Source organism: Balaenoptera acutorostrata, chromosome 9, assembly GCF_949987535.1.
Source record: "Balaenoptera acutorostrata chromosome 9, mBalAcu1.1, whole genome shotgun sequence".
Taxonomy (NCBI): domain Eukaryota; kingdom Metazoa; phylum Chordata; class Mammalia; order Artiodactyla; family Balaenopteridae; genus Balaenoptera; species Balaenoptera acutorostrata.
This window is the reverse complement of record NC_080072.1, coordinates 55,884,954-55,897,353: the sequence shown is the minus strand read 5'-3', so window position 1 is coordinate 55,897,353 and position 12,400 is coordinate 55,884,954. Positions and strand designations below refer to the sequence as shown.

General features: G+C 42.0%; 1 protein-coding gene across 18 annotated transcripts in view; it reads right to left on the bottom strand.

The window, feature by feature from the left end:
- Positions 1 to 6,897, bottom strand: part of EMSY (EMSY transcriptional repressor, BRCA2 interacting) — an 83,388-nt gene extending 76,491 nt beyond the window's left edge. For 7 of the 18 annotated variants that reach the window (XM_057553802.1, XM_057553806.1, XM_057553804.1 and 4 more), the window contains exons 1-2: positions 6,672 to 6,896; positions 4,854 to 4,962 (exon numbers count right to left, since the gene is read on the bottom strand). In XM_057553802.1, the coding sequence (XP_057409785.1) occupies positions 4,854 to 4,923 (70 nt within the window). In that variant the 5' untranslated portion in view covers positions 4,924 to 4,962; positions 6,672 to 6,896. Of the gene's footprint in view, positions 1 to 4,853; positions 4,963 to 6,671 lie in introns of all 18 variants that reach the window. The other 11 variants (XM_007187560.2, XM_057553808.1, XM_057553803.1 and 8 more) reach the window with 3 other exon arrangements.
- Between the last annotated feature and the right edge of the window lie 5,503 nt (positions 6,898 to 12,400).

The following is a 12,400-nucleotide window of genomic DNA, read 5'->3' as shown; positions in this document are numbered from 1 at the left end:
TTCTTTTTTATTGCCTCACAGAAGTCATGTATATAAAAAGTTTAGGTAGAAAAATCTAATGGTAAATATTTCGTCTTACGCATCATCCTGAAGAACATTCAACTCAGATGCTACCAACACCTGGGAACAGGTTCCAAGTGATATAATAAGGCTGATAAGAGAAGTTTTTTGCATTATTGATAGGTACCTTTACTGGCCAAACTTTGAAATAATTCCTTAGGCTTGCCTAAGAATTTGACCTATATTCTATCTGTGAAGGGTGTGCAAGTGAAAAACTACTGGATCAAGAGTCAAATGACCAGATTCTGGCTCCAGCACTGACACTAGTTGTGTGACCTTGGACAAGTCCTTTCTCATCTCTGATCCTCAGTTTCTTTATCTAGAAGACACTTTGAAGGTACCTTCCATTTCTATGATCCTCTGCATCTATAAAAACCACCAGCAAAATGACTAAGGCAGATTAGCACACATGAATTGCTCTTATAGCAATCAGGACATAATACACTGAACCCTAATGCCAGACAGTTTCATTTCACTAACTTTCCACAGCAACAACTGTTATTTAATGAAACTGTCAGTTCCTAGTAGTGGTTAAAATATAAAACCCAAAAGCCCTCAATGGCTCCCAATGAACCATGCCTGCCTCTCAGTGTACTTCCTCGTGTACTACCTTCCAATAGTCCCTCCCACACTGACTCTGGGCTTGGCATGTGACTTGCTTTGGCCAATGGAACATCAGCATACATGATGCAAATAGCAGCCTTGGACACAGGACCTTGCTCTCTTGGAAGCTTGAGATCACCAAGCTATGAAGAAGCCCAGGATGAAAGGTCACATGGAGAGAGAGGCCCAGCCACCTCAGCTGAGCCCAATTAACCAGCTAAGCTACCAGCTGAATAGAGCCACATGAGAGAGCTCAGGCAAGACAAGTAACCCACAGAATCATGAGAAATAATAAAATAGTTGTTTCAAACCATTAACACTATGAGACAAGTATACCTGAGCAAAACAAAATGATGGGAAATAAGTGTCCAGACTACAGTTATCTTCTTACTCAATTCAAGTTGCTACCAGTATTTGCCAATGCCTTACATACAACAGATACTGAATATTAGCCAAATAATAAAGGCATGCATACCTGCATCCAAGGTACTACACCAACAATAAAACAGTAGCCTCATTCAGTTCATATTATTCACAGTTCTATCAAAAGAAAAGACTTTATATAGAAGAGTGAGCTGACCATATTAAATAGAAATGTCTGGTCCAACTGAATTATCCCATGTGTAAACATCTTGCATGTTCAATCTAGGCTGGATATTATGTAGATATTTCATGTGGTCTCTCTGGAAGGACAAACTCTGCTTCTCTGGAGTAGCGAAGGAAATACTTTGTTCCAGGAAACATATATTTCAGCTTTTATCAGGACCTAAAGTAGAGTTCAGAAAGACACTGGGGATAACTAAGAAACCACTATATCTAAATGTTTATGCCCCATTTATGGAATATTTTATTCAACAAATCAGTATTGAGTCCCATTATATATACCAGATAGTATGCTAAATCCTGCCCTTAAGAAGTTAACTCTAGAATAAAGCTACAGTGAAACAAGTCATCAGACAATTCTGATACAGTTTACAATACAGTGGTGAAGGCACAGAAGAAAAACACATCATCTAGTCTGGAAGCATAAGCTTTAATCAGAAAGAGAACTGTGCTCTAGGCAGGCAGTGGGGGAAATGCAAATGTGCAAAAGGAACAGAGAGAGTAAAAGAGCATATAATGTTTCACAGAGACATTAAACTTCCAGTAATAGTCAGTGACTATTTTGAGAGTTTTACACTAGGGAAAGTAAAAATATGTCCGTACTTGGTTAGTCGCTAATTCAAACCAAACTACTAATTGAACACTACTACTACAAGGTACCATGGAGAATCTTTATATGAACAAAACAAAGTCCTTATCCTCAAGGTGATTAAAATCCAACAAGGATAAAAATGGAAAAACTGTTTGGGGCCAGACTAAGAAAAGCCACCATTTCCAGTCTAAAAAGTTTTTGATAGAACTCAGTGACTGATTAAATGTGGAAGGAATGGCAGAAGGAAAAGAATCAGGTTTTCCAGTTTCCAAGATATTTAGTAGAATGGCAATACCATAAAAAGAAATGGAGAGGTCAGAGAGAGGAAGTGGTTTGAGGAAAAACTTTACTTTTGGCCTGTGGAATTTATGGTCATCAAAATTTCACTATTTTACGATATTTCAAAAAAAGTGAAATTAACTAAAGAAAGACAAAGATTCTTGACATCTCAAGTCTCATTCCAAGTCCAACTAAAAAGTCATGCACAAAAGTAAGAGGTGGCAACCTCACACAAAACTGTAACTCAGAACACAGTTCTCATAGCTACACAATCCAAGGCATACCTCCCCCCTTCATTCAATGAGAAACTCACTTATTGCAAAGAACTTTTACTAGCTTCCCAGCCTCATTCACATTTGTGGATTTCATTTGATGAGAATCCTAAGATTCTGACAAATATCAAACTCAGTTGAATTTCTGGTATTATATTTGGTACCATTCTATTACAGTGTTAACTCTAATGACGCGTAAGTATAACGAAATAACACAGGAAAAAACACAGAAAACAAAAGATTTGCCAAACTATTTTTATAAAGCCCTCAACCCGTTCCATTTAAACAAACCAGCCATTCAATTATACTATAGTTCATAAAGCCTCATGTAAGAGTTATAGTTCAGGAATGGTCATAAAAAAATAGGGCAGGGGAGCAGCAGGATAGAAGGAAGGAAGCATTTATCTATCCCTGGTATGTTCAGTGTGTCATAAAGAAATTCTCTATCCCAATTTCTCTACATTTAAGTAAAATGTAATGTTTAGCATCTGGTGTTAAAATAATTTATAACATTTTTAAAAAGAATTTTTTTAAAGCTAATTCTTAAAATATTTTAAGCTAATTTTTAAATACAGTACCTTCTCTAAACTTTGGACCTAGAGCTAGTGTTTGAAAGCAATTCAAAGGTTTCACTGTTATGATAATGAGCCAACGGGTGGGGAGGAAGTCTTTCCGCAAATCACTCTCAAGGCTCACCTCCCAAAAGAAGGGTCATTGAAGATGACGTTACCCTCTAGGAAGGCTGTTTTCTTTTGTATAGAAGCAGCTCTTCAGCAATATTACCCACACAACTCTGACTAAAATTAAGGATAAATTTAGACTTAAAGGTTACAATTTTTATATTCAAACATAATCTCTTGATTCAAGGTCCCCAAAGCCCAGAAACTCTAATGCAATCAACTTCAGTTGTGATCTGCAATTATTTCAGCTATGAAATAAATAAAAATCCAACTTTATAACTGGTAGCTAGCAAGTTAGAGCAATTGCATACAAGTGTGTAGAAAATCACCCTTGAGTTAGTACTAAAAGTTTGGATATAAGGTTAAAAAAAAAAGGAATAATTGACCCCAAAAAAACCAACCCACCCCAAAACAAAACAAAAAACCTCTCTAGAGGTGCTAAAATACAATGCTAAGAAGTAGTTTAAAATATAGAAATCCTCATAGTGGCCTAAGGGGAAATAAAAAGGGCAAAGGTTATTAGCAGGCAGGGCCAGATTAGCTATGATTCAGATTTATGCATAGGAATTCCCAACAAAGATTTCCTTTGAAGAAAAGATTCACCTGCAAATAAATAAATGTCTGAAAGCAACTGCTTTAAAACGCTATATACTCAGATGTCAGGCACTGTGATAGGCCCTTTTTATATACACTTAATCCACATAAACTTATGAGGCAGATATTATTGTCCTTCATTTACAAAAGTGTCAATAGATTTAGGGAGATTAAACAACTTGTCCTTGGATCATGTCGGTCATTAGTAACAGGACCAAGACCCCAGGTCTATCTGAATTCAAGGTCCACACTTTCCCCTTCAAAGTCACAGATATCTAAATAATTCCTATCCACTGCCAAAACATCTAATGTTCTTTTTCAAATTACTTTTTCATTTACTGAGTCCCTACTATGTGCTGGCCTGAGACTATAGTGGTAAGTAAGACAAAAAGGTTCCTTCTTGGACCTTACAGTCTAAGGCTGCATTTCTCAACCAAGGATCCTCATGTGAACCACAGAATACAGAAAATGATTTGAGTAACTCTTTTTTTCTCAATTTTCCCAAGGATAATACATACATCATTACATACAATGGATAACTTAGTATTAGGGCTTAATTCTCTCCCTAAATGCTAGTTGAGAAAGGCTGCTCTAAAGGAAAAGAAGCACTAAATAATTCATTACAGGCATAAATGGTGTTTTATTACTGAAAGTAAAATGTAATTTGGAAAAGTCAGCATAGCTTACATTAACTTAGAATTCAGAAACAGTATGTAATTCACACATACATTCATGAAGGTTAAAAGTATGTTAACATGAGACTGGAATCCTATTCCCTGGGTTGAAATTCTGACCCCATGACTTACTACCAGCATTACTTCGGGTTCTAAGCTTCAGGTCTGTCATCTGTAAAATGGGGACAAAAGAAGAAACATATCTATCTTTTTGGTTTGAATGAGGATTAAATGAGATGCTGAATGTAAAGGACTCAGAATAGCCCAGTATCCCTGAAGAACTTTTAGCTGCTATTATTATTAATATGATTCATGCATCTACTGTGTACAAAGCACTATATAAAGCACTAGGGAAATAACAGAGTAAGACAAGAACTATACCTCTAAAGAATTTCTAACCATCATGAAATATGATATCCATGCAAACAGCCATGACCCAAACAGAAAGGGAAAAGGATCATAGGGAGGCATGAAACATCAAAAATGAAAATCATACCCAATTTTCGAAGAATCCTTTTGCATTCATCCCTGCTGAGATCCAAAAGTGTTGGCCACACAACAGGCATTGCTGCTTCTTTTTGGTAGCCCCAAAGAGCTTGTCTTCCCTACCAAAACAAAAATCAAAAACTCAAATTACGAAAGTACATTCAAAAGCCCACTCACGTGGAGATCCACACGCTAAGAAGCAAAACCAGTAAGAGTATCTCACAACCCTATTTCACCTCCATGCTTTCCAACTTCTGACAAATGAAGAATTTAACCATGTGCGAGCTTACTATTCCAGCCTATCATAGTGGAAAGAGCATAGGCGTTGGACACATATAGGTTCTAATTCAATCTTTCAACTTACTGGCTGTGTGATCCTGGGTAAATTGGCCTATAGGAACATAAATTTTACACATCTGTGAAACAGAGATTTTATCACTCAGTTTGTTATGAGGATTAAATAACAGTGTATGTGAAGTTCTTATCCTAGTGGCCGACACATTATTTCATAAATAGGTGCCACTACCTGTGTAACCTTGGGCAAGTCACTTGACTTCTGCCGGCTTTCTCACTATGAGCTACATGAAATAAAATACGTAAAGTTCCTAGGATGTTAAGTGGGTTAATGGAACTTAATATAGTACGTTCTCCTCGAGTCTTAACAATGAAACATGAATTTACACCCAGCAGTCCTCAAAAAAACATTAACCAAAAGTTTAGATGTCAGGAACTTGGTACTGGGAATTCCCTGGTCTAGAGAAAAAGATAACAGCGCTGGGCCCTTGCACTATACCTGCTTAGCACACAGCAGATCCGCTGTAAATATCTGTTAAATAAACAGATGAATGACTGAGAAGAGCAAGTAATATGAATGAATGAGCGAGTGAGTGAATGCATGAATGAGCGAGCTCAGTGTCTCGTCTAGGAGTCAGGCATCGACCCGTAATAACTGCTATCTCCCGTTCCAAGAGCTGGGACTGCTAACTCCAACTCCACGCCTGAAGTTGAACCCCCTCCCCCTACTTCCCATAGTCCTCTCATCTAAGAACCAACCCAGAGCAAGGAGAACTGGAGTGCGCGCCCCAGCCGGCAGAATGACATAAAGAAAAGGGGTGGGGAGGAAGAAGAAGGGGCAGAGCCAAAGGAATCCGCTCCCTCCACAAGCCAGTCCCCGCCTCCCGACAGGATCTTGGAGGCGGCCGGCGACCGCCGGAATCAACCACCACGTCACAGCATCCCGACGCGTCCCCGCCAGCGGACCCCATTGCGGGGCCGCATCGCACTGGAAACCTGGGTAGAGGTTGCCGGAGCCCGCTCCGAGAACCGGAATCCTGTCTAATCCTTCCCCCACTCAAGTGTCAAGGAGGCAAGCCCGCCCCGCCCCCTCCCCAAACACGCACTCTCGCAGCACCACAACAAGAGCAACCCGCCCACCCTCCTCACCGGTGCCGCTCAGCGCTCACCCCAATGTCAAGCTCGCGACCCAAGCCCTCTCAGGACCGGTAGCCGGAGTCAGGGGCCCCGGCAGGCATCAGCGCCTCACTCCCTCCTCAGCGGAGAGGACAACGGAGAGAAAGAGTAGACGCTCGGACAGCCAGGCAGACGACCGAGACTCACCGGGAGGCCCCCAGAGCTGGACTCCAGCAATCCCAGCACCAGGCCTGCCAGAGTCCCCCTCAGCCCACCTCGGGAGCCCCACGATCCCGTTAGGAGACAACGGAGGATGGGGTTGGGCGCCCCAAGCCGGGCTCCGAATGCTTGGCCCGGCGCTCTTCCAGACTGGCTATCCTGCCAGTTCTTCCCAGAACCCTGTCTAAGAGTCACCCACCTGCCCGGCCTTTCTGGGCTCATCTAAAAGGCTCCTCCGCCAAGACTAGGGGACACCAGGAATTGGGTTTGTTTGCTGTGCCTCAGAAGGGGCAAGATGGCGACAGGTATCAGGGCGCAGGCGCAGCCGCGCGCTGCCAGTCGGGAGGTGTAGTTCGCCTTTCCCGCCTTTCGGAGAACGGACACCAGAAGGCCTCCATTCTTCTGTCCCTCTTTTTCTGCACGTTTTGAAAGGAAAGGAGCGACATCGCGAGGAGTGCTGGGAGTTGTGGTCCGAACCCAAACTCCCTCCTCTTTCGCTCTTGGTGTGCACGCGCAAGGAAGGCTGGGATTGTAGTTTCCTTGGGTTGTCCTCCACACCCTCCTCTCCGGCTTCGCGCGCCTCGCCTCCGCATGCCGTCTCCCAGCCAATGGGCTGCGCTCTCCGCTACGTGCGGCGTCACACGTAGTGGCCAAGATGGCGTTGGTACCTGGAGCTGAGGGTTCCCCGCGACCTTTATTCTAGGGGGGGGTTAGGGACGGTGGGAAAGCAGGTTCGTCCCTGAAGCGCCGTTGAGGGTTAGGATCGGATTCCTCAAGAGTCTTGGGAGCAATTATCAGCGGCCTCCAGCCCCGCCAGACGCAGCTCGAGGAGAGAGAATACACGCTACGACACCTGACACAGTGGACATCGCAGTTGCGCGTACCCGATCCGGGGGTTGCGGAGTTGCAAGTAGAGAAGAGGAACCCGAGCGTTCTCGACTTTGGGTTTCTCCGCGTGTGAAGTGGGAATGATAGTGCTGTATCTATCAAAGGCAAGAAGGAGAAGGGGTTTATTTGAGGCCCTGCGACGTGGTAGGTTCACCCTTTAGCCTTTGTTCGTGTTTAATCACAGAACAGTTGTGTGAAGAGGGTATTGTTGCCCCTGTTTTACGGATGAGAAAAGGGGCCCAATATACAAATAATCGCGGCCATAAGATCGAAGCCAGTACCTACTACTGTTGAAGATCCAGTCAAGTTTTGTGATTGATCTCCCTTTTAAATTTTGTACTTCGGGAGACATCGGATCTGGTAAAAATACTCAAATGGAAAGGAGTGTTTAGTGTGCTTTATGATATTAACAAAGTTTTCTTATAAAATGTTAGGTTAATATTACCCTATGGGGATGTTGTGATACACAAAGTAGAGAAAAGTTATTTGTAAATTTTGGACCACTATACAAACGTGTGAGACTGTTCATGTCCTTGAATCTCCATTGTAGGTTAGGTTAGGAAGAAAAAATAAATAACGGCATTTGTGTACTATTTGCCCATTAGCTAAAACTCCTCTCTGAGGCCCAGGAAAATTGTTATTGTTGAAACCCAAGTCTGCCCCTTCAGAAAGGCAGGAAATGGGACAAATAGTCTCTAGGCTTTCCCACCACTCCCTCCCTGATCTTCCAATGCATTCTTTTCCATCTGTTTCCTACTGAGTTGAGGTACCACCTGCTTTCTGGCCAGATACTTTAGAACTCTTGGAAAGATGATAAATGAAACTTTAATAGAAGATTTTGTAGTTGAACATATATTTTTTGATTTGAGCATCTTAGTGAGGCAGGTATAATTAAGATTACCCCCTACTAGGAGTGAGAAAAACACAGATATTCAAGAACTCACCCAATTGAAGGGAGTTGGGCTTTATAACTCCAGATCTTTGACTGGAATTCACCCAAATCCTATAGATTTGGGTGAATTCTCTTCTTGCAGTCCCCCGAATATCTTATAGTCCTTCCTCTTATCCTTGGGCTTGGTAGGTGCCAAGTACTGTTCTAAGCATTTAAAATACTTATTCCATCCTTAAAACAACTTTATGAGGTAGAAACTATTATCTAATTACAAATGAGGAAACTGAGGCATAGGAAGGAGGTGAAATAGCTTCCCTAAAGTTACACATTATAAGTAAATGGCGGTTATACTCCAATAAAGATGTTTAAAAAAATAAGTAGGGGCTTCCCTGGTGGCACAGTGGTTGAGAATCTGCCTGCCAATGCAGGGGATACGGGTTCGAGCCCTGGTCTGGGAAGATCCCACATGCTGCGGAGCAACTGGGCCCGTGAGCCACGATTACTGAGCCTGCGCGTCTGAAGCCTGTGCTCTGCAACAAGAGAGGCCGCGATAGTGAGAGGCCCGCGCACCGCGATGAAGAGTGGCCCCCGCTTGTCGCAACTAGAGAAAACCCTCGCACAGAAATGAAGACCCAACACAGCCATAAATAAATAAATAAATAAATAAATTTTAAAACAGGAAGGATGAAGATTTTAAAAAAATAATAATAATAAGTAAATGGTGGGACTTCCCTGGTGGTCCAATGGTTAAGACTCCTCGCTTCCGCTGCAGGGGGCATGGGTTCCATCCCTGGTCGAGAAACTAAGATCCCCCATGCTGCAGTGGCACGACCAAATAATAATAATAATAATAATAATAATAATAATAATAATGATGATAATAAGTAAATGGTAAAGCCAGGATTTAAACGTAAGCAGCTTGGCTCCAGTGTCTGCTCTGGACTAGTGGTTCTTAAATTTCAATGTTCAAAGAATCACCTGAGTATCTTGTTAAAATACAAATTTTAATTGAGTAGGTCTGGGTAGCACCTAAGAGCCTATATTTCTAACAAGCTCTCAACTGCTGATGCTCTGGCATCAACTACTACCTCTGATCTACCACACATCCTCCCTTTCCTTGGAACCGTATTTGTCTTTTGCAGCAAGAAACTGCCTTCCCCATGCTGTCGGTTACTGCTCCATATTCCCAAATGTTCCCAACATTGAATTCTCTTCTTTAAGAATCAGACTCAAACTTTACCCTCAAGAATATTGTCCTGCCCCTGCCTTTCTCTCTAGGATGAGACAGGCATTCTTGCCTCTGCTCCTACGCCACTTATTATACATCTTGCTACAGAACTCAGAACACTGAGTTATGGTCATTTGTTTGAAAATATTTCTGACCAGGCAGTGAGCTCTTTAAGGAGGCACAAGAGTCTGTACACTCTTGTGCCTAGCACATAAGACTAATAGCTAATACTTATCGACGGCTTTCTCTGTTCCAGATGCTGTTACATACCTAATAAACGTGTTTAATCTCCACAATAGCTTTATGAGGTATATTATTACCCCCATTTTATGGATGAAGAAACTAAGGCACAGAGATTTCAAGTAGTTTGCCCAGTGAAACAAGCTAGTAAGTAGCAGAGCCATGAATTCGAATGAAGGCACTTTGACTCCAGGAAATGTATGGTAAATAAGAACCACTCCCCTCTACCTCTGGTCTGAGAAAATGCATTGGAATACAATACCTATCTCAAACTTTATTCCTCTATTCACAAAGCAGATTAAGCAGGTTTCTTGGAACAAACTTCAAGATGCCTACCATCCACCATTCTAATTTTGTAGTACTCTGTTGGAGAAGGTGGATTTCACCATTATCATGAAAATATCTGAAAATAGCTCCTATGGTATTGTACAGGTAGGCAAATTGAAATGGATAAGACCTTAGAGATTCATTTTCTAAATTAAAAAAAACTGAGGTCCAAAGAAGAAATGAGTTAACCAAAGTCATACAAGAATTTCATGGCAGGACTGGGACTGGAAAGCAGCCCTTTTGACTTACTTGCTGCTCTTTCCACTGTATCACACTGCCCATAGATTCTTACCATCAGAAAGTTTTATTACCACACTGGTATAGCCAGAGGTGTACTAAAAGAGAATAGCAAGACCAAAATTTTTTTTAAATATACAGGTAGAATATCAAATAGTAGATCAAAATGAGTGGATTTGGGGGACAGAAAAGAAAGAAGGAAAGTAAACTGGAGATAACTGGCAATTACATATCCAGGCTCAATAGAGGATTAGAAGTGCTTGGAACAATCTAGAACAGGTTCAGAAAGGTAAAAGATCTGGCCACTGACTTGTCCACTGCGTCCCTTACTCTCCCCCACTGTCCATTCAATTCTATAGTCTCTACTTCCTAGGTAGCTGACCCTGTTGTTTTAGTAGGCTGATGATGAGGCCCCCTCACCTGTGTGAGATGGACCTTTATACCAACACTTTTTCTCCAAAGGAACCTCTCTATACTCCTTGCCAGTACATCTACCATACTGCCACTACTGTCAGGGTGCGTTTTCTGAACTTCAAAGCACTTGTCAGTCCCCTGCATAAAACTTGGGAGGCTCCCAGATGCTAACAGAATAAAGTTTTAGCTTCTTTGTAAGCAAACCCATGCTAATTCAAAGAAACATCCTTACACATCTAAGCTTTTCCTAGAGCACTGCTGTCACCTTTTAATCTAGTCTGAAATCTAATGTTTTCCTTAAGTTCACTGCTTCCCTTGAAGCCCTTTCAAATGGAGTTCTTCCTTCTCCCCCCATCTTCAATATCCTGAACCAGAAATAAAGGCTGGCATTCTCCTAACTTGTCACTACATCTGTATTAAGGTCACCTACCCCTGTTTTAAGGCTTTCACCATTAAGCCATTCAAACTCCATTTCACCCTCATTCCATCACTCTAGGGATGAAAGGATCTTAAGGAGAAGATTTTTTTTTTAATAAATTTATTTATTTTTGCTGCATTGCATCTTCACTGCTGTGTGTGGGCTTTCTCTAGTTGTGGTGAGCAGGGGCTATTCTTGGTTGTGGTGCTTGGGCTTCTCATTGCAGTAGCTCCTCTTGTTGCAGAGCACGGGCTCTAGGCGCATGGGCTTCAGTAGTTGTGGCTTGCAGGCCCTAGAGGGCAGGCTCAGTAGTTGTGGCACAGGGGCTTAGTTGCTCCACGGCATGTGGGATCTTCCCGGACCAGGGCTCGAACCCATGTCCCCTGCATTGGCAGGCGGATTCTTAACCACTGTGCCACCAGGGAAGTCCCATTCCACCTTTGAATCAGTAAGCAAGGTATTCCACATTCAAAACAAAACTTCTTTTTTTGCAGATTCTTACTCCTTTACCCTCACCAAACCTGCTCTTCAGCTTTAGTGAAATCTGCAGTTTACAGTCTCCCAGTTCCAAATCTGTTCCCTCATCTGGTTTTGCTTTCTTCCCTTTCTACCCTGGACTCCATGATGATTTATTTCAAACTCAGTCTCATCAACACTTTCAAGTCCATTCAGCCACCTCTGTCCTTCCACATTGACCCTGAAACAGCCCTCAACCTTGAATCAGTTTCTTCCCTGCATCCCTCCTCATGATGATTGATCTATTAGTTAACTATTAGTGCATAATACGTTATCCCAAAGCTTAGTGACTTAAAACAATAATTTTTTTTTTAAATTTCATACAGTTTTTGCAGTTTCTATGGGAATCAAGAGTGGCTTAGGAGGGTGTTTCTGGCTTGGGATCTCTAAAAGGTTGCAGTCATCTGAAGGCTGACTAGGGCTAAAGGATCAGCTTCCAGGTAGGTCACTCACATGGTTGGCAAGTTAGTGAGGCAAGAGGTCTGTTTCTCACTATATGGATCTCCTTATAAGGCTGCTTGAGCATCCTTATGAAATGGTAGCTGGCGTCCCCCAGAACAAGTGTTCCAAGAGAGCAATGTAGAAACTGTGGTATTGTGATGTGCCTGGGTGTGTATATACAAAAGCAGGTTTTATGTTTGTGTGTATATGACACATACCATGAAAGGGAATTTGTACAAAGCAGTAAATCTAGAACAACTTGACAGAAGTAAGTTGAAATAATATTAGGTAGCATTTGTTTAAGTCCCATTATAAAAAGAGCACCTT